General features: G+C 58.4%; 1 protein-coding gene across 2 annotated transcripts in view; it reads right to left on the minus strand.

The window, feature by feature from the left end:
* NAV1 (neuron navigator 1) overlaps nucleotides 1-22522 on the minus strand; it is a gene marked incomplete at its 5' end in the record, with an annotated part of 57713 nt that overhangs the window by 17725 nt on the left and 17466 nt on the right. For both annotated transcript variants that reach the window (XM_082295961.1, XM_082295962.1), the window contains 2 exons: nucleotides 5221-5586; nucleotides 9282-9384. In XM_082295961.1, the coding sequence (XP_082152087.1) occupies nucleotides 5221-5586; nucleotides 9282-9384 (469 nt within the window). The remainder of the gene's footprint in view (nucleotides 1-5220; nucleotides 5587-9281; nucleotides 9385-22522) is intronic.

Below are 22522 nucleotides of genomic sequence, written 5' to 3' on the forward strand. Positions count from 1 at the left end.
GGTCACCCATCTCACACCCCCCCGGAATGGTGGAAACCCCGGAGGAAGTGTGGCCCGGTGCGGGGATCTCCGCTGGCAGTTTCAGTGACATATGGAGCTCACCCGGGCCACCGCGGCACACATGGGGCTGCAGCGGCCACGTGCGATGCTCAGAGAGTCCCAGGGCAGTGCCGGGGTGGGGAGCGACGTGACTCAGCCCGCTTGCGAAATTCCTATTTTTCCTGTTGTCTGGACAAGCCGGTGACCTCGGACACGTCAGTCTGCAGTGGCCAGGCCCCTCCACAGGCGGCAGGGTGGCACAAGGCAAAGCCAGGTCTTGAGGTCCCCAGGTGGCAAGCAGAGAGGCAGGTGGGCTTGGGAGTCAGATTCTCCCCAGCAGCTTTCCCCAGGGCACACGAGTGTGTGAGGTCCAACCCTGCGCTTGGCTCCACCCCGTGTCCGAATCCAGCCTCATCAACAAGCCGCAGGGGCCAGCAGCTGCCTGCGCCCTGGGCATGCACTGACCCCCAGGTGGCCTGAACCCCCAAACCTAACAACCCCAGGATTCCCTTCCCAAAACATGCTTCATGCAGCCGCTGTCACACCCCCAGGGGCCAGGGATCAGTGTTGGGTGCCTCAACCCAAACCCCAAAGGACGGAATTGCTAGAAGGCAGCGCACAGGAAGGCACTTCAATGGTGGCAGTGCCCAGTGGGGTCCTGGGGCCCCTTTCTGGGAGCATCCCCTGTACCCAGCTGGAGGGAGGAACTCGCCAAGCCCGGCACACGGCACAGCCCAGCAAATATTTATACAACATTGCTCCCTGGCCAGCCACACGCCAGGCCACGTGCAGGGCCACGGCCATGCCCCACGGGATGCCCCCGATGAGGAATGACTTCATGGGCTCACTGGGACACAGCAAGGGGTCATCCTGGACCAGCCAAAGTGGAGTGAGGGGCGTTTGAGGGAAGGGAGCAGGCTCCAGCGCCAATCCTGCTTGGAGCAGGAGGAGGGCGGCCGCTCCCCTGCTGCTCTTGGGGAGCTGAGCCAAACATCTGCTCCCGCCTACGGGCTGTGCCGAGCCCGAGGAGCTGCGAGGAAGCCGGAGCCAGGCCAGCAGGAGCGCAGCGGGTGTCAGCTCCAGAGCACCTCTCCCGGGAGGATGCTGCTGGCAGCCCCCAGCCCTGCTGGAGGGGACCACAGGCTCTGCAGCACTTGGCTGCCAGCAGCACCATCACAGTGACCTGGGACGGGGCCTGGGGTGTGCCATGGGCTAGACACGCGTGCACTGCGCTCCCAATTCCAAAAGCTGCTGCCTCAGCTCCATTTCATGCCCATGAGCAGAGTCAGGGCAGTACCTGGCTCACGAGGGCAGAGATGCTGCCACTGCTGTGATGGGATGCAATGCTGCCTCCCTTTCCACCTCTAAGAAATGAGACCTGAAAGGACATCCTGAAATCACAGCAGTCCCAGGGTTGAACAAAGATTCCCCCAGGGCTCTGGAAGCCCCAGGGGACATGCAGAGCCCCAAGGACTGGCTCCAGAGCTGTGCCCCCACAGCTGTGCCCTGCAGCACACACAGACCATCATTGCTGCTGCAGCGACTGCAGCAGAAGATGCTGACTCAGCAGCCAGCCCCACTGGCTCCATCTGCACCCCATGAGCTCCTCACTGCAGCAAAGCCTTGCAGCATCCCACTCACTCCCACTGTGATCCAACTGGCCCTAGAGAACACCCAGGGATGGTGCTGAGCCACTACCCAGGATACACCATTATCACGTCAAGTTCCGGGCACACATAGCACAGGGGGAGACACACCAACATGCAGCCACACCGTGGTGGCACTGCTCAGACATGCAGGACATGGCCAGAATAAAACCAGGCCAAACCTGGCTTGCACATCCCGCTCCATGCTCCTCACCACTGCCTGGTTCACGTGCAGGTCTGCATGCAAAGGCACCCACGCTGTGGCTATGCAGACAGAGATGCCCCTGGGGAACCTCCCAGTGGAGTGACTTTGGTGGGGTGATCTCCAGTGTTCAGGAAACAACCCCAGCCTGTATGGGTGGGAAAGCATCACTGGTGGCACTGCACCCCTCCTGAAACTGGCCTCAGGGCAGGGAACAGCAAGTGGCCACTGAAATGGTGGTGGGTGGGAACCAGAGTTGACTAAGGAAGGGAGCAAATACGTTTCAGTGTCAGAGAAACAGCCCAAGACTGGGTGCTATCTCTGCCCATGCCCTGCCCAGGCCCCAAGGACAGGCAGGACAGGGCAGGAGAGCAGCAGGATCCTTTCCATCCCTTTAGCCATCCCAGACATATCCTGGTGGGTGCTCCCTGTGCCAGGTCCCTGCCCTGCTGCAGTGCACAAGGAGGATATGGTGACATTGGGAACAAAAGGGATGTGCTGCTGAACAGGGGGCCAAAGCCAGAGCTCTCCAGCCCCTGAAACCAGCAGCAGGTAGAGGGGAGTTGCGAGTGTCATGCCAATGGATGCAGGCACGGCTGGGCGAGGAGCCAGGATGCCGGTACATTTGGCTAACACAGAAATGCTGCTGGGGGCTTGGGTGTCCCCAGCCAATCCCTGCTCAGACCTGACCATCCCACACCCTCTCTGAGCCGGGCCTCAGGTCCCGCACAGCCTCCTTGGCTGGGCTCACCCCAACCTCCACCCAGCTGAATCCACCTCAGTATCTTGCAGGCAGTCCCCTTGCCCCGGCCGCGCCTCACCTACCTCAGCCCTCGCTCCTTCCAGTCTGCTTCCCCGCAGAACCACAGGGATGCTGGGCTGCATCCCACAGCCCCACACGTCTCCCACGGGGACGTGTCACCGCGTCCTCTGAGCCGTCTCTGACCTACTGCCCTACAAGCTGGGGCGTGCGCCGGCGCGGTGCAGGGGACGCTGCCCTGCGGCCCGGGCTGGGGGCTGCTGGCCCCATCTGCAGCACGCGGCTCCTGCCCGGTGCATTAGCGGCACCGGGAGATGGGGCCTGGGGCGGTGGTGGCTTTCTAGGTCAGAGCCAGCGAGGAGGTTGGATGAGGGGCTGTGCTGGGTGAAGGGAGGCTGGATGAGGGGCTGTGCTGGATGAGCGGGGTCTGGATGAGGGGCTTTGCTGGATGAGCGCTCCTGGCCAGCTCCTCCTTGTCTCATCTGGCTCTGAATAGGAGGCAATGCCCCTGCTCTACTGCTCTGGCTCTGCACCCAGGGTGTGCAGGCTCCTAGACAGGGCACCTCAGTGTACCCCAGCACCCAGCCAAAGGCATGCTCTGGGGACAGAGACCCTGCCATGCTGCCCGCTCTGGGAGACACCCCCCAAGTCCTGCTGTGGGGCCATTGGGATGAAGCCGTGAAGCTGTGTAGGTCATTACACGGCTCTGTGCCTGCAACGACCCTGGTGAAATGGCTGATCCCCAGTACATGCCCCTGCACATAAGGGGGTCCTGCGCTGCCCTGGCTCACTCCTGCACCCCTCCATGGGTAGGGTATCCAGCACAGAGCACCCAGTCTGTCTCTGGCATGGCATGGCAGAGAACTCCGGGCACATCCAGGGCATCATGCTGAGGACTCTGCACAGGACCAGGGACTGTGGCACCTGGCCATGGCCCAGCTCACCGCAGCACTGAAAGCCTCACCCACACCAGGGGATTGTGGTGCTGCCAGGGCCTTGCAGAGGCTCCGCCATGCAGGGATCCATCCCCAAAGCTTGTGCCTTCCTGAAGGAGAAGTAAATCCTGCCCATAGCAGTGCAGGGCTGAGCTGCTGTAGGTCCCTGACCCTGCTCACAGTCCCCCCGCTCCATGGTTGATGGAGACAAAATGTTGCTCCAGTCACCCCTCCCAGCACTGCCTCTGAAGCCAAGGGCACCCTGAGGTTATCCACCTGCATGAGCAGCACCGAGATGAGACAAAGAGGGAGATGGGGAGCAGTGTACCCTTCATCCCCACGGCCAGCCCTGCTGCAACCTCAGCCATCAGGGCAGGACAAATCCACCCCACTGCCAATCACACCTCGCAGTCCAGTGGCCAGTGGCAGAACGTGGTGACATGGGCACCTCTGGCTGCCAAGCAATAGGTTAAGATCTACAGGAGGGTCCGTGTTGAACCAGCACAAGGCTCCCTCATTCACAAGCAGGGCAGCCCCCAAGGTCACCTCACGTGCCCATGGGGAGGATGGGTCTGACACCCACAGTGCTGCAGACACTCTCAGCCCACAGCTGGAGCGTGGCAGGAGCAGAAGCCAGCAGATAGCTGATGGTGTGTCCCCTGCAACTGCAACATGTGCCTCCAGGCCATATCTGGGGAGCACTGGCCCCAGGATGGGTGTGAAGCTGCAGGCTGTGCTCTATCCTGCACCAAACTGAAATGACTACAGCCACCCCAGGAGGGCCAGAGCAGCACTGTCAGGAGGCCAAATACCTCCTCGGGCTCTGGGACAGCTCAAACGCACAAATTATTTATTTTCTCCTGCGCCGAAACAGGAAACCTCCAACATGTTCAAACCCTGGACCCTTGCCAGAGTCAGGGGCACCTCAACAGTGCAGCAGGAGCTGGACACATCTGGCAAGAAAACGTGAGCCCTGGGAGTGCTGGGTTGTGCCCATCTGGCAGGAGATGCCCCTGGCCCCATGGGTGGAGGGATGGAGGTCAACAGGGTCCCAGAAGGGGGGATCCAGCTCAGCAGCACACCCTGCTCCATGTGGAGTCATCCATCAGCAATGACACTTCGGTGCCCAGTTCTCACTGGGGTGCTGAGATCTGACCCAGCCTGTCCCACCACGGACCACCAGCAGTCCCACAGGACGTCCCCACAGTGCCAGGGTCACAGGAAGCCACTCAGACTGACTGGTGTAAACTGGAGAGCACTTCTGAAAGCAGCAGCATTCACCCCAGCAGGACTCTGGCTCAGGGCTTCTGTAGCCACAGACTATGCACTTTTTTCAGCTCCCTGCTCCAGAAACACCCAGATCAAGCTGGACACTTCCCACATGCTGGGAGAGCAGCTCATTCTGGCTCAGGAGCCCATCAGCCCCAAGAACATCCAGCTGGCCCAGCACCACCAGCACTGCATCCCACTCCTGGGATGCGGGGACATGATCCAACCCTAACCAGGCTGGCTGTAACCTATGTACCACTCCATCTGCCCCCGCTGTGCCAGGTGTTCCCCCACCGCTGGCCGAACAGGAGTGGGTGAAACCTCCTGGAGAGCCCCAATCCAGGCACGATTCCCCGCACGGGCACGTACCCCGTGGTGATGTCATCATCCTCCGTCAGCGTCTTCCCCATCAGATCACTGTCACTCATGTACCCCGACTTCAGCTCCACGTCGTCGGTGTCCAGAGCCTCGACCAGCTCCAGGCGGGAGATGTGGCTCAGCTTGCTGGGGCTGCGCATGGGCATGGTGTGCGAGTAGTGCGCCCGCTCCCCGTGCATGTACCAGCTCGGGGTGCCCTCGGAGCGGCAGCTTCCCCCAACCGATGGCGCGTCCCCGGCCTGCAGGCGCGGGCTGGACTGCCCGTAGCGCCAGGACAGCGGCGAGGAGCGGTTGGAGAGGCTGGAGATGCTCCGTGGGTTGGCTTCATCACTGTCATAGCAGGTCATCTCGAGGGAGCTGCAAGGACAGGCAGTCAGGGGGTTAAGGCAGGGCACAGGGGGCAGTGGAGGTCTGTGCCCTGCCTCATCCCCCCCAGAACTGGGTCTGCAAGTGTTCAGATGCCAAAACTGCCCATTTTGAGGCAGCCAGGCAAGGCCAGAGGCTCCCAGGACTGTGGTTGTAGGGATGCCGTCTGTCCCGCACCCCCTCCATCTCAGCTGGCAAGGGACAGTCCCCTCCTTCCCTGCCTGGCGCCATCCCAGTGTCCCACAGTCCAGGGCCCACCGGGACATGCATACCACGGTGTTCAGTGATGCTCATGTCTCCCCAGGGACGGTGGAATAGGACATGGGGTGTGATGGGGGCTCTGTGCTCAAGTCAACCCACAAAGGCAGCACTCTACCACAGCCCTGTCCACCCACCTCAGAGCAGGGCCAGGGGTGCCACCAGGACTGGTGGCAAACACACCTGGGAGAGGGGTCAGCACTATTCTGGAGACTGGCCCCAGCCCCAAAATCCAGCTGTGCTGAACTCTACTAATAGGGCACCTTTAGTGGAAAGCCCAGAAATGCTCCCCTGTGTCTGAGCTGCTTCTGCTCAGCCACTTTTCCCCCAGCACTTCAACACCTTCACCTCAAGATCACACCAGACCCAGGACAGGACATGTTGGGGTGGTGGCACCAATCCCAGCGAAGCCATGGCAGGGAGTGGAGGTTGTGAGCAAAAGGATGCTGAAGGACAGACCTGGGACCAGTCCCTGCAGCAGCACCCCACACTGAACCCCTGCAGACTGAACCCCTACATCTGGGCGGGAAGGATGACCCCAAAGAGAGGGCTGCCCAGCCCCAGGAGCTGCCCACAAGCACAGTGCTCTGCAGCCAGCCCAGAGCCTGCGAGTGCTTCAGGAATGGGCAGTTCCATCACTCCCTGCGCCTCTCGGGGTGTATTTTGGGCAAACAGTGATGCTAAAACTAAATTTAGCCACGAGAAACGATTACTTCTTGGAGCAGCTCCTTGGGAACCCACAGTCCTCGAATTGGCTCCAAACGCTACTATCAGTAAATTATTCCCTAGCTTGGATTAAATGTTCCTGCAGGAGCACCCAAAGCCAAACCCCGGCTGCAGCATTGAATCTAAAACAGGGAACTACATAAAAAAACTTAGGAAGTTTGTTAAAGCGGAACTAAAAGGGGCAGCTAAAAGGGTTTTGTTTTTGTCGGCAGCACAAAGGCTGTTTGAGGATGTGCTGCCGGCAGCTCAGAGCAGATGCCAACCATGTTTCTGAGCAGGAGGAACAGAAGCCTCACCTCAGATCCTGGGTTCTGTTCTGGGCCCCTCATGACAAGAAAGACATTGAGGGGCTGGAGCATGTCCAGAGAAGGGCAACAGAGCTGGGGAAGGGTCTGCAGCACCAGGAGCAACCAAGCGAGCTGTGGGGGGCTCAGCCTGGAGAAAAGGAGCTCAGGGGGGACCTTGTGGCTCTGCACAACTCCCTGACAGGAGGGGGCAGCCGGGGGGTGTTGGGCTCTGCTCGCAGGGAACAGGGACAGGATGAGAGGGAGCGGCCTCAGGCTGGGCCAGGGGAGTTTCATGTTGGATATGGGGGAAAATTTCTTCCCTGAAAGGGTGGTCAGGCCCTGGCACAGCTGCCCAGTGAAGTGGTGGAGTCACCATCCCTGGAAGTGTTTAAAAAACATGTGGATGTGGCACTTGGGAATATGGTGTAGTGGTGAACATGGCAGTGCTGTGGAAATGGTTGGACTTTAAGATCTTAGAGGCTCTCTTCAAGTGTCCTCCAAGTGTCCACTGAGTCTCCTCAGTGACTCTGTGATTCCATGATTCTCTAAGCTACAAGGAAGTTCATGCAGCCCTGCTGGCAGGAATATGGTGACATCTTTCAGGAATAACATTGTGCCCTAACAAGGGAACAGCAAAGACTGAGCCCTCAGCCACTGGACGGAAGAACTCAGTGAGGATAATAAGAGAGATTTGAGAAATAGTTTGTGGAAGGAATAAAGAGAGAGCCCAAAGCAGCTACAGGACACCAGCAATGCAGGCACATCCAGAGGACTTGCAGATGACATCTGTATTGGACAGACTTGGAGGAAGTGTTCCCAGGAGCAGAATGAGTGGGTACGTGTGTAATTACAATGTACCAGGGAAGAGCTGACACAGCTTTGGGAAAGGAAAATCTGGCTCACAGCCGCAGAGGAGCTCCTGGAGGGATGCAGGGAGCTGCCGAGGCTGCTGTGGGCTACTGGAATAAAAAAAGCCTCCAAATAAGTTCAGCTGCCATGGGATAAGAGGGAAGATCTTCACATATTCAAGTCCCGCTGAAAGGGACAGAGTGCAGGGGTAGGGATCCCCGGGCTATCCATAGCCATTTTTCTCCATGGCAGGAATGCAGCTGAGGCATCTACCATGTGATGTACTCAGAGCTCATCAAGGAAAGGAAGTGATAGTGAAGAGTCAAATCCCACCAGCAATGCTAATTTAATCACCCTTAATGTCCTCGCCCTATTTTCCTAAGACCTGAGCTGACGAGGATTTCTGAAGGAGCCCAGCGCTGGGGTGAGGAGGGGGGTGGAGTTTGACAGCGATGAAAGCGAAGCTGAACACAACGCAGCCCTGCCTTGGCACGAGGAGTGCTGGGCTCTGACCCAGCTCCTGCACTGAGCAAAGGGATGGCAGAGCTGTAATGGATAACTTCAGGAAATGGCCAGCTCACAAAATATTGTTGTGGTCCCATGCAAATCCCACTGCCACATGTGGCTCTCTACTGCTCCCAGCTCGGAAAACATCCAGGAATCACAGCAAGGGCGAGCAAGGTCTAGAGATTTCAGGTGATGAAGAGGGAGATCAAGGGACTGCTTCATCCTGGGCAAGGCTGGTTGAGGGGTGACACAGAAGGTCTGTAATGGTGAGTGGTGGGTGAAAGGTGGGAGGAAGCTGCTGCTTTTTGTCCCTTCCAAGACAAAAAACAGGATCGAGGGTAGACCACGAGGTGGCAACACACTCCAGGAAAAGGATGTTCCCACATCCCCGCTTTCCCAACCGGCTGACACCCACACAACCTTGCAAACCCAGAGTGAAGCAGAAATCTGCGAGATCTGAAGTGAGTGACCCAGGGGAACACAGGCAGTCCCAGACGTGTGTCAGAGTGCTGTGCTCTGGGTTCTCCACCCACTGCTCACCCTGTACCTAGCCCCACCATCCCCTCACCCCAATCTGGGCAGGGCACCCCAGGGTACCCCCACCTCTGTTCCTGGGCTTTGGCTGAGAGTTCCTCCATCATCACCCTACACACAGCAGAAAAACTAAGTCACGGATAGGGATGGAGCCTCTGGTGCAAACCGGGGTGGGTACAGGAGATACCTTCACCTCTGGTGGTCCATTCAGGATCACCTGACCACTGGGAACAGACCTCATCCCCTCTCTCTGCTCTGCCAGCTCCCCTCACTGCCACCACTCCCCAACTCCCACTGTTCCACAGCACTTTCAGGGACAGGAATCTGCTGCAGCACCACACGACACCCCATGGATTTGGGGGGTTCTCTCCAAGCCTCCATGCACAGGGTCCCCAGGACACGGAGCAGTACTGATTCCCTCCCACCCACATGGCCCTCACCAGGAGCAGAGCCGTTCCCCATCCACCCCAGGAAGGACACTGACTGTGGGGAAGGAGTGGGGAGGGTCTGGTGCCAGGGCCTCACCTGTGAGACACCTGAGAGCCCCTTAGGCTGGACATGGTCTCCTCCAGGTTCTGACGTAGGTCCAGCACATTCTGCACTGTCCTCTTCCTCTGGGACTCGGGGTCTGTGGAGAGACAAGGTGATGGTTTTAAAGGGACAGACAGACGGACAGACGGACGGACGGATGGATGGATGGAGCATCCCCCTGCCCATGGCCATGACCAACAGCCCTGGCTCTGCCCACCAGGAACGAGCAGGGCAAGGCTGGCACCAGGCTGGAGCTGCACCACCCTGAAATGCCACTCCCAAGCATGCAGTTTGGATGGGGATGTCTAGTCCAGAAAGGATGAGCTGGCAGAGACTGAGTGGGGCCACAGGACCCACGCAGGTGACAGGAGCAGCAGTTCTGGAAGAATGTCCCCAAACCTGCCCCTGCATCCCCCAGGCACCAGGGGTGTTCCAGCCTGGGAACATGGGTGCTGGAGCAGCATCACTTGGTGTGCAGCCAGTGGGACCAAGAAGATGTCAGGGAGTGGAGGACACTGAGCCCCACTCATGAAGGAGTGGCTGCTTCTGTGCAGGGCTGGAGCAGCCAGAGGGACTGAGCCCCCCACAGGTACAGCCCAGAGCTGAGTACCCCTGAGTTCTGTCTGCTCTGGGGCTTCACCAGGTGTGCACACCCACGGCATGGATGTGTACACACACACAGAGCCACCCCGAAATGCACATGTGCATGTGCATCTGCCCATATCACAACCACTTGTGCACATACCTGCAGGCACATCCACAAACGTGTACATGCACCTGCACATGGAGGCATGGGCACACCCCGCAGAGACACCTGCACGGATGTGTAAGAACACAGACACCTGCACAGAGGAGGGGGCTTATCCTGGCAGAGCCCCAGCAGTGCTGTGGGCTCGGGGCCATGGCTCCAGCCCCGTGTCCCCGTCCCGCTCGCGTGCACTCCGGGCACTAACAGCCGTACCACAGCGGCTTTGATCCCTGATTTCAGGCCTTTCAGCTGCAGCCTGCCATGGATCTGCAGTGACAGCAGGCGTCAGAGACATGACATGTGGCTCCTCCTAATGTAACGTGGCAACCAGTACTTCAGGATTTGCAATGGCACTGGCACCGTGTGAACTGCAGGGACACAGGGATGGGGGACACTGACAGCACACACCCCAACTGCAGGGACACAGGGATGGGGGACACTGACAGCACACACCCCAACTGCAGGGACACAGGGATGGGGGACACTGACAGCACACACCCCAACTGCAGGGACACAGGGATGGGGGACACTGACAGCACACACCCCAGCAGCTCCCCACAACGGCACAGCCACACGCCAGTGCTCAAGCAGGGCTCGTGTCCCTTGTCCCCATCGCACTCTGGCCATGCCGGAGGCGGCACCCGTGGGTGATGCTCCCCTCGCCCACCTGCCCGGGTAGGAGCACCTCAGACCAGTGAAGCGGCACCAATTTACGCATGAGCCTGGAAAGGGGTGACAAGCAGGAACAGCCCCGATGAGACGGGTTCAATCAAGCAGGTTAAAGTCAGTTGTAGATGAGGTAAAAGGGCTGGTAAGCCCACAGGGCACCCAATGTGGCCAGCCACATCAGAGCATAAGGACACCCATCCCTGCATGTGTCCAATCACCCCAGTCCAGCTCCCAGAACCTGGCTCAGCAGGACACAAGTCATTATTAACTGATTATTAAATCTCCACTGTGGAGATTGGAAGAATTAATCAAAGGCACAGAAGCTCCAAGTGGTCCCCAGAGCCACAGGATGGGGATGCACAGGCAGTACAGGAGAGGGATGGAGCTTAGGCGGCTGCACACATGTAACAAGGGGAGGTTCGAGAGGCCCTCAGTGCTGAAGGGTGGCACCCACCTTGCTCTGCAGTCAGGGACAAGGGGACACTGTGTCCCTTTGGTGGGGCAGGGAGAAAGGGTCATGTTGGCACCTCAAAGCTGCCAGGTCCTGCCCTCAAGTTGCCTGCAAAGATGGATTTTCAGGTTTGAAATAGCAGGGCAGGAACCTGTGGCCAAGTCCCCGGCTGTCACACTGCAGTGTGTAGGGCAATGGGAGCTTTGGGTTCCCTGAACCTCAGGGAAGAGCAACACAACACCCACCAGTGTCCCCTGGTGGGTCTCCATTTAGGGAAGGACTCGGCACCCTCAGCTCCTTCACCCTGGCCCCATTCACTGAGTGCTGTCACCCAGACCCAGCTCCCGCAGCCGGAGGGGGTGGCATGCACACCCTGGCAGTGCCACGTCCCTGCGTGCTGAGGCAGGACAGGGTGGGATGGGATGAAGAGCCACTGTTGTCCCCTGGCGCCGGCAGTGGCTCCCACCCCTGCCAGCTCGGCAGTGCGCTCCTCCCGGGCATGGCTCCCTCCCAAAACCCCTTCTGCCTCCTCCCCCATGGCCACCCGCAGCCATTCCCCCGGGCACAGAGCCAGCGCCAGGGCCTGGCGCTGCCTCCTCCCTGGGCGCCACTGCCAGCGGGGCTGCTACAGCCATCCCCATCCAAGGAGCAGTGGGGCGAGCCCGCGCTGTGTCCCCAGCTGCCCTGACTGAGGGGCCGGCACAGGGGTACCACCTCCCCTGCACTGCTCTGCTGCTGGGGTACCAGTGGTGATAAGCAGCATCCCAGGGCTCAGGGATAGGAGTTTCAGGGCAATGGCACCAACCCACATCCCCAGCTTCATCCACTGCACCATTGGCCATCCATGCCTGGATGACATCACCCCAGTTTTTGGGTGACAGTCCAGGACTCCAGGAAAAGCAGCAGCTGTCACCCAGGAAAGGGCCAAATTGGGACTGGAAGAGTTGCTCACCCACCTCTGGCACACATCCTGCTGCTAGCACTGAAGTGCCACCATCTGCCCCCACAGTGCTGTCCAGGTGGTGACACCAGAACTCCTGCAGTCTGTTCCCCAGGGGCAGCGAGGGGCCGGGGCTGGCTCAGAGCTCACCGAGTCACCGCATGCCAGAGCTGAGTCGAAACCGGAGCCACTGGGAGAGGCTGAAGTGTGGGAACGGCAGGAGAGCGCTGGATTCCTCCCCACATCGATTTAGTAAGCTTGTGCAGCCAGATGTTTCCAGCTGCTGGAGCATGGAGCAGCAGAGAAGGCTCAGCCCACGCCGTGGTGGGGTCAGTCGGACAGCCGGCCTAGGCCAGGCTCCTTTTCCCGGCAGCTACGGCTGGGATGTGTTCCACAGCATTCCCCACTCCACTGGAGCTGCAGGCTCAGGGACTGATGTCTCCCTGCCCCAGCTCCAGGCTGGCTGCAGCCCCTCAGCAGATGCTGCTGCTCCCGCAGGCTCTGTCCACCCTGCTGTTACAGAGGGAAGGGGGTGCTGGCTCTGGCCCTTTGCCCGCCATTCTGACCACACACAGGGCAGCCCTGAGATGCAGCCACTGCCCCCAGGCCCTGCACTGGGAGGTCACCAGGCCCCATTGCTCAAGTCACTTGTCCTGTGCCAGGCTGGGTCTCACTTGCCCATACCCTCTGCTGTGCTTGAGCAGCTCTCACTCAACACTCCTTTCTCAACTGAGCCCTTTCAGTGCTCTCTTCAACATCAGCAAATATGATACAGCTCCACTTGGCACACAAGGAAACTGAGGCAGGAAGCCTCAGCCCACCCCTAACCACCCTCTCGCTTGCAGCACTCCCTGGCACAGCCTCCAGTGCCAACCACAACATTACACACACCCAGCACCCTGGCACTGAGGGTGCCCGGCCCTGACCCACACAGTGCCCACTGCCCCCACCTCCTGCCTGGCCAAGCTGGGACAGCAGCAGGTACCATCACCACGAGAAGGAGCATCTGCAAGGTGGGATGCAGGGCCAGAGGCAGCCAAAGGAAGAAGAAGAGGAGGAGGAGGAGGAAGCAGAGAGCTGTGCTGGAATGGGTGGCTCAAGGCACAGCACTGTTTGCTGCAAGTCTGACTGTGACAGGCAGCACAGAACCATGGCTGGACAAGGCTGGGGAGCTCCAGGTTGTGCTCATGTCCAGCTCTCCCCGCCACCTCCCAGAGCAAGCGGCAGCAGTTCCTTCGTCCGCACGTTGGGGTGCAGCCATGGCCCCACAGCTGGGTGCTGCCGACGTGGCCAAGTACGTCAAGGAATGAGGAAATAATCAACTCCAAATGGCTCTGACAGTTCATTTCAAAGAAGCATGTGGCCACCAGCTCCCGCTGGGGCCAGGCAGGGCTGCATCCGTGGGACACGTGTGCCCCATGTGCCTTGGCACAGAAACTTGCCTGTGTCTGTGTGTGTGTATGTGTTTGCATCATTCGTGTGGGGGCCACATGGAAGCAAAAGCCTGCAGAAAGGTGCATGTGTATCACCTATGCCTGTGACCTTTCACATGTGCCCACGTGTCCATATGCAGGCAGCAGGACAGTGGGACATGATACCAGGCCTTGGCACAAGGGTGCCAAGCTTGCATGGGTGAATCGTCTGCACCTGTCTTCACTCAGCACTCATACTTGTGTTTTCTTGCCCCCCAAGACCCAACTGGTCTCATTTCAGAGGATCCAACTGGGAAAGGTCTCCTGTTGACCCAGTAAAGATTTCAACAGCAAGCAGGAATTCACCGGGAAAGGCTGCATGGTGTTCCTGAGTCATTCTGGTGGGCCCCTATTACACAGTAGCTGTAACGAATTTCCCCAGGCTGGAAAACATTTTTAACTGCTTGCTCAATTCCTTCCAGTGCATTGAAAAATCCACAAATAAACTCTGCAATAAAACCCATTCTCATGGGGCTGTGAGCCTCCTCCGGCCCTGCTGCACTCCCCGGCTCCACGAACCCTCGAGCAGACTCACACTGTTCCCTCCATCTGCCCCAGCCCCTGCTCCTAGTCCTGATTATGAATGAATCAGCACAGGCAGTGTTTTGTTGGTATTTTTCTTGAAAACCCTCCACTCTGGCACTCAGAGACCACCTGAGGAGAAATCCAACAGCCCGAGCCCGGTGTGAACCTCACTGAGCCCCACGGGTTCTGCACTCACACCCTGCAGCCTGCAACTCTATCACCGGCATCGTGGTGTGCCAGCAGCAGAGTCTTCCTGAATGGAGGAAATGACTTTATCTTGCATTATTACATCCAGCTCTGATTCCCACTCCTGGACAGCCGGGCAGCAGGATGGTCTCAACCTCCAGTCCTTCTCTCTGGGGCTTAACTGTCTTTCTCCCTACAACAGCTCCCAAACAGGCAGAACGAGCAGTGGAGATGGCTAACAGGGCTCTGGTGGGTAACTGCCAAGTCTGCAGTGTTGGCCTTGTCTTCCAGCTCAGCCCTGCAATCCCTGCATGCTCCCACCAAGGATGCACCAGTAGCCCCAAATCACCCCTCTCTCTCAGGAGATGTCCCAGGGCACCCAGGCTGGGCAGAGCACGTCTTCCACACTTGCTCATGCCCTGGGAAAGCACCACGCTCTCTCCTGCAAACCTGTTGCCCCACCCAGAAGGCATCAGGTTCAGTAGCACTCCTGGTTTAATTGCTTTCATTGGTGTGAGCAAAGAGCTGGCTGCCAGCCCTGCATCCTCTGCAGCAGTGTCAGGAGAGGGTCCTGCTCCCCGAAGGGCAGCGACAGGGCCACCCAGGTAATGGGGTACCAGGGTATCTGGACAGCTGACCGGTGCTCTGCTGACCCCCAGGCAGATGGATGGGGAAAGCCTGACCACCACTCCCTGGATGACAGCAGCAGCCCCTCAGCTGGTGGAGCTGGAGGTGCTATTCCCCATGGAAGCACAGCCTCCTGCCATCAGGGATGGAGATGTGCAGGGGGAAGCTGCAGATACCTGACGTCCCCGCCCGTGACTCCACCAAGGCAGGCTGGCCTCTGCACATGCTGCTGCCCTGCACGGAGCCCTGCAAGGCTGCGGAAGGAGGCTGGACACAGCCCAGCACGTGGCTCTTCTCATAGCCTTGGCTGAGAGAAGAGAGGCCAGCAGCAAGTCTTGGGGGAGGCAATGGAGTTACAGTGGGCAGCACTGTGGGGATAGCACGTGTCCTGCAGAGCCCAGGTCCCCCAAGGAGCGAGCACCAGCCCCTGTGGAGCCAGAGGAAGAGAGGTGACAGGACCCCACACAGCCACTCCACATATCACACCTTGGTGGACCTTTCTTCAAAATCACATGGCTCTGGGGGAGGGTCCACGGGTGGCTGCAGAGGGGGAGGAAGTCAATTCCCTGCCTGCACTCACTGCCTCTATCACTGCACCCCCACCACTGCAGTCATCATCACTGCCATCATCACCCCACCATCCCCATCTCACTCCACCATCCCCATCTCACCACACCATCCCCACCTCACCACACCATCCCCATCTCACCCCACCATCCCCATCAACCTACCATCCCCATCTCACCACACCATCCCCATCTCACCCCACCATCCCCATCTCACCCCACCATCCCCATCTCACCCCACCATCCCCATTACCCCACCATCCCCATCTCACCCCACCATCCCCACCTCACCACACCATCCCCATCACCCCACCATCCCCATCACTACCACCATTCCCACCACTGCCACCAGTGCAGGTTGGGGCAGCCCCACGCTGTGGGAGGGGGCCACCATCTCCCCTCTGGCAGGTGAGAGCAGACAATAAGCAGCCGTGAAGCAGTGACAGGCTGGGACTTGAGCCGAATCAGCACTTCAGGGGCGATCGTGGCTGCTAAGCCTTGCGAATCACTGCTTGTAACAAGGGCAGGGCTGAGAGACCTGGAGCCTGGACCCCGTCTGGCTCCAGTGAGCCAAGCTTTTAAAAGGGATTCAGACTTTCTCAGGCTAGAGCAGCCATAAATCTACTTAATTGGGTCTCTCCCATACACAAGTTTCCAAGTGAACCCGCTGGAGAGATCCAGACTGGGCCTCCAGCCCATTTGTGGGTTATTCTTTCAATGGATGCTGCACTTGGCCCCAAACCACCCCACCTGCACATCCAAACCACAGTTCCTTTTCCAGCTCCAGAGCTTCTAGCTGCTCCATGTCCATGCATCCCACCTGTGTGCTGCCCTCTGTTCCCCTGTGCTGATGAGCCAGGGGAGCCCAAAATCCCCAGGGACAGACCCTGCTCCTGCACACGGCACTGCACATCCCAGAGCCACACCTGCCCCCAAAGCTGCTCCTGAAAGCACCACAAGAGCTGGGAGCATCCCAACACCCACTATGGTCTCCAAAATAACCCATGGAAACAACTGTGCAGCTTGGGAAGGAGGGGGTGGTAGGTGAACAGGCCAAATCCATGCTCCAAGGGGTGCCCCGAGCCTCTGGACACTGGTACACACAGTGGCAGTCACACATGGTGACTAACTCCCTGCTGACAGCCCCAAGGCCCTGGGCACACGGAGACAGTGTCACCAGTGGTCACTGCACCTGGGATCTGTGCTAAGCTGACAGAGGAGGGTCAGACTGGTCACGCAGCACTCCATGCCTCAGTCTGCCCCGGAGCCTGCCATTCTCCCCATGGTTCTGCATTACCAAGGTGTGCCAGTGCCATGCTGGCCCCCAACACGGCACAGCTGTGTCCTGCCTGGTTTCAGCACCTCAAACGCCCCACACAGAACACCTTTCCTACAGCCACCAGCAGACAGTCAGGGTGATGCTACAGACCCTGCGCAAAAAAAGCCAAAAAGTGGGGAAGAAATGGAAAAAAGCCCTAATTCCCCAGGGTCAGGCAGAACAGCACAGCCAGGCCCCAGCACAGAGGCCCTGGAGCAGCCGGCAGCAGCGGGTTCACACTCCCCACGCATCACCAGACGCAGGTTTGGACATTGTGGAAATTCAAAATTCCAGATGGCTCTTTTTGGGTGGTTTTTTGTTTTTTTTTTTTTGCCTTGCCTCATTTCCAAGGCAACAAGACTCCCTGTCATCTGCCAGTTGCCATAGAGATTTCACCTGATTCTGCTTCAGCGGAAGAGAAAGCTGGGCTCCTCGCTGCTGCCGAGGAGCCACGAGCCGCGACCGCCTTCAAACTTACTGGGAAGAGCAGAGATAAATGGGGCTTTATATGAGGAAGGCAATGGGCTGATTCAGAGGATCAAAGGAAGGAACTGCGGGTTTCTATAGCACAAATCAGCCCTTCACTTAACTGCTTCGGTGCCCTCCAGATGTGCCCTGCACCTGGGGACGTCGCCAGCTCTCACTCCAAGCTTTGCCTGGTGGAGGAGGGGGGATGTGGGTGCATGGGGAACCCTGCACCCACTGCTGACAGCGTATCAAGGACCAATCTGGCCTCCCTGCAGGGAAGGGAGGGCACAGGGTCTGTGCAGGTCACAGCTATGTCCTAACCCCATAACGACCCTCCCTCACTGTATACAGCCCTTCTCCAAAGGCCCTGTGATCCAGAGAGTCGAGGGGAGGACAGGGCAAATGCAGGAGCAGCTAGGGAGAAGGAGATGCCCATGGGCTGTGCTCAGCATGGCTTGGCTGTCTCGGACACCCCAGGCCCCCAGGGCAGCCACATGCAGGAAGCCACAGGGCACAGGCACCAACATCATCCCAAGAGCCCCACCACTGCCAGAGATCATCCATGGAGATGGTGTGGATGTGTCCACACCCCAAGCCCAGGTGCAGCACGTGATTCAGTCGTTCCTCCTTCACCCCAGGCCCCTGCGACAGTAGCCCTTGGACTCCCAGTCCAAGATGCCCCAAATCAGTAGATCTGATGTCCCCTGCCTGGGGCTCCCTGTTGTTGATGATACTGAATCCCTTGGGCATGGGAGAAGGTCCCAGGCACTGGCAGGGTGCTCATGGGTGGCAGTCACCCCTGGGTACAAGAGACCAAGGTGCCCACACCCATCCCTCCCCACTGCTCCCCGATGGGTGCCCAGGCCTGGCTGAAAGAGCATTTATCAGTCCCCAGAGCCTCTCCCCTCCCCAGCCCACATCCCTGCACTGGGGCCAGTGGAGAAGGGCCCAGCCGGGCAGCTCTTGGCTCGAGCTGGCTCTGTTTTGCAGGAGAACAGTCATTAGCAGAGCCAAATTCCCCACTCCCAGCCAGAATACGGCCATGCTTGGGGAAGCTTTATATTCACAGAGACAAACAACTCACATTTGCTTTTTAACTGTTGGAATTGCACCCACTGGGACGGAGCGAACAGGGAGCCTTTTGTCCCCCTCGCCTTGTGACTGAGAGCTTTGTGCAGAGCAATGCGTTGCAAACACAATTCTCCCCGGCCTCAGCTGGGCTCTGGTAGACACTTGGTCTGTCTGTCCATCACCAGATCGGCCAAAGAGTCCTCATGTGTCTCCAGCAGGAATGCAAAATGTCCTCCCTAGCTTCCCCTGCAGCCTGTGGAGCTGCTCCACACTGAGAGATCAGAGCCACCCAAATGGACCTAAAACACAGCTGGCAATGGGGTCTCTTCACCTCCCAAGTACCAGGGATGGTCAGCCAGAGTGGCAGGAGGCTACAAGCAGCAGAGCTGCTCCCTGGGGTTCCAGCTCGCCTGGATGCAAGGACAAGCAGCTCTGAGCACGGAAAATCCCAGCATGGCACAGGCACAAGGAGCAGCTCATCGTGAGCCTCCAGAGAAAGTGCCCCAGTCACTCCCCAGACAGGGTGTCTCTAGAAACCTCCAGCCCACTGCTGAGCTCCCGAATATCGGAGCCGGCACTCAGTAAGATGTGGGCACCAGCAGTCCTCAGAGCTGTCACTCTGGAGAGGGACAAGGGACAGCTCTCCCAGAGTGGGACATGTCCTTGAGGCACCGGCTGAAACCCCCAACTCAGCCCAGAAGCACCACCCAGGGATGAGCATCCTTCACTCCAGAAGAGCGAGACCCTGGAACAGCTGCTACCCTCCAAACGCTCAGCCTCAGGAAGGGGCTCAGCACTGCAAGCTCACCCTGGGCTCTCTGCAAAGCCTGGGGGATGTGCACCACGAGGGTCCAGCTGACAGCAGGGCCAGACCCCCGGGTAGATCATCAGCCCTTGCACGAGAGGGTCCCTCAAGAGCCCGTTGAGAGAAGAGACTGGGCAGGAGGCAGAGCACCTCGGGGGGCAAACCCAGCTTAACGAGTTCCAGGCTCGTTAGTGGATCTATTGTTGCCACATCCCACGGGAGGAGGGAGATAACACAGGCTATTTTTGCTTCCATCTGGGGAATCGTTTTCCTCCAACATGTACTGCCACGATGCTAATTTTTAAGGCTGATGATTAATTGATGTCAGGCTCATTATGGGGCCAACGGATCCCTCTTCCCCGGGAGCGCCAAGGACAGAGGGAGACGTGTTTTGACAGATGTCGTGTGAGCTGCGTGTGAGTGACGTCCTAACAACGGAGGAGAATAGGAGCCATTACCATGGAAAGCCCTGGAAATGGGAAGGGAAGTGCCTGCACGCGACCCCGGCGCCCCTCCTCGAACAGCCCCTAATCAGCCCTTCACGCTCTGCCCCGTGGTTACCACGGCTTTGCTCCGGAGATAAACGGTCTTTGTGAATGCCCAGGGAGAACTGAATCTCCTGCCCGCGGCGAGGAGGGCTTGGCCTTTCTTCTCCCCCTCCCCAGCCTCGCAGGAGGGCCAGGTGCCAAATACACTCTGGCACCAGGAGCAGCAGCCTGCGGGGAGCCGGAAACAAGCCTGCTGCACATATGATCACCAGGATCCCGCAAGGCTCGGGCTCTCCCTGCACCTGCGGTCCCCTGGCAGCGGGGTGGGCGAGCACTGCTGGGGTGCCTAGGGCTGCTGGTCCTACCATGCACTGGGGCAAGGTTCACCCCTGAAAATCGTGGCAGCATTTGTAATAGCAGCCCAGGCAGGGCTGAAGACCAACACGCGTATCACAGATTTCGGGGTCCCTTCAGTCTGCAGCATCAGCTGCCCAGGTGATGTTCACCCCAAAGCAAACCCCTCACACTCTCCCAAAGATGAAGCTGTGCATGGTGAGTTGCAGGAGGTTTGCTTGAAGAGGGCACCATGGCTCTGACAGCAATACAATGACCTCCTGCATTCTCCAGGTCTCCCATGCCCCTGCCCAGAAGCAGATGAGGCATCCTGCCAACTCAGTGGAAAGCATGGGGTGATCCTGACCACTGCAGATGATCTCCCCTGCCCACTGTGCCAGCTCCCCAGGGCCACCCTTGCTGCAGTCAGGGGTACAGAGCATCATGCCCTGCCACAGCCTGCAGCTTGCTCCCCTCCCCACCAACACTGCCATTACCTCTGCCGGCCTTGTTACTCCTCCACTTCCCTGGGAAAGGTGTCTAACCCACCGGAGACAGGAGCAGCACCAGCCCCACTTTTCTCCCCATCCTGGGCTTTCACACCCAGCACTCAGGACTCCATCCTGCTGCCCCACAGCACTGCCTCACACCCCTGTGCCAGGGACATGCTGGGTGTGTGCTGGGGAGCTCAGCAGCACCAGTCTCTCACATCCATACACAGCCAAATTTGACATCAGCTCCAAAGGCTGAGCTGCAGATCTGCCGGCAGTGTTATTACAAACTTGTGTTAATTGCTGCACAGTGCCTTGAGCACCCTTCACAGGGAGAGGGATGCAGATAAACTGTCTATTCTTAGCACTGATGGTTCCCCACTCCCGGTGCCAGCCCACACCATCCTCCAACTGCTTCCAGACCTGCTCCCCCTCTCAGAGTGCACTTGGAGAGTCCTCACTGCCAGGGAAAGGTTTTCTTGAGCAGCAGTTGTGTTTTTCCCACTAAAGGTGATTTGCAGAGAAGGAAGGTCCTGTCTCCTTCAGGAAATCTATTTGTCTCACAGGAGGGAAGGGCATGCTTGGGACCAGAAAGCTCTGTGGGAGCTACCACTCAGCCACTGCCCAGGTGCCCCAGGGGTTAGGGGCCAGCATGTAGGAAGTGTTCTTTACCTCCAATCCACCACCTGCGTTACAGTGAGTGAAGGGATGCCAACACACTTTACTATTCTATGCAAAGAGCTGCTGTTCCACCTACAACTCTAAATTGTACTGTGAGGCTGGCAGTACTTGGGACAGACAGGGTGGAAAATGCTCCCCAACAGGCACCAGGGCCAATCAGAAGGATTTCAGTGGAGTCTCTGGACTCTCCACTGTGTGCCAGCTCCTGTGGCTGCCCTCACTATGCACCTGCTAACACCAAGGGCTGAGTGACATGTGACAGCAGCAGCCACGAGCCTCGAGGCACAAGGGGTGAGTGGCCACACGCCTCTGGACCCCACACACTGACAAGCCCCTTCCCCTGCAGGCTGCAGGACCCTTTAAGCATGCCGAGACCACACCGAGATACAGCCTCCAGCTTGGACAGTTGGGATCCCCAGCCGAGCTCAAGACAATGCCATTCCCTGTGCTGTCAAAGTGCCAGCGCACACCGTCCCACAGGCAGACCCTCCTGGGAATGCCACGCTTCAAGGATGGCACAGAGGGGTCCCTGGCAGACTGCAGCCGGGATTTATCTCCTCTAAGACATCTCAGCTCCATGCAATGGCTGCCTGCACAGCACAAGCCCTCTTCGCCGTGGGAAGCAGCTCTGCAATGTGCTTTGAGCTCTTCTCCCTAAATTTGCTGTGGGGGCCTGTCCGAGCACTGACGATGCACAGCCCAGAGCCACAACTGCTGCAAGAGAAGCTGAGCCAACACTACAGCTTGGGGGGAAAGCATCAGCCAAAAGTCACTCAAACAAGGAAGCAATTTGTCTTATTCTGGCTACACTCCCTTGAAAAAGGAGCGCGGAGCAGGGAAATCGGGATCACGTGCGGCGCGCTGACCGAGCACCCACCGCAGCAGCAACGGGGAGCGTTCACACCAGGAGCCTGACAGAACAGAACAGGGGAAAAAGGATGGAAAAAGAAATGCCATGTGACCCCTCGCTCGATCCAAGGCAGACATCACATCCAAGAGTTCAGAATATGAAATACGCACAATGAGCACCAGTGAGTAATTAATCCCTTCAGGAACACTGTAAGTGATTGCAGACAGCTTACCAAGAAAAAAAAATTGGAAAGTCATTGAAAAAATTACCATAAAATGTTTCTTTTCTTTTCCAGCCTGAAATACAATGAGATCTGCAAGGAGCCCTCTCTGCTCTGCACAGTGTGACAGCAGTGGATTTCCAACAACAAGCTGGTTTTCCAACAACACTCAATCTACCTGCCAAGGTGACAGTTGTGAGAAACCAGCCCGGCCTGAGGGACGGCAGCAAGAGTGGCCAGTCCCAACACTTGACTCTGGACTAGGCATCACTGGGACATGGTGGAGGAACATTTCTGGAGGGACAAGGCATGGCACAAAAAGGTGT

Source organism: Coloeus monedula (assembly GCF_965178545.1).
Source record: "Coloeus monedula genome assembly, chromosome: 23".
Classification (NCBI taxonomy): domain Eukaryota; kingdom Metazoa; phylum Chordata; class Aves; order Passeriformes; family Corvidae; genus Coloeus; species Coloeus monedula.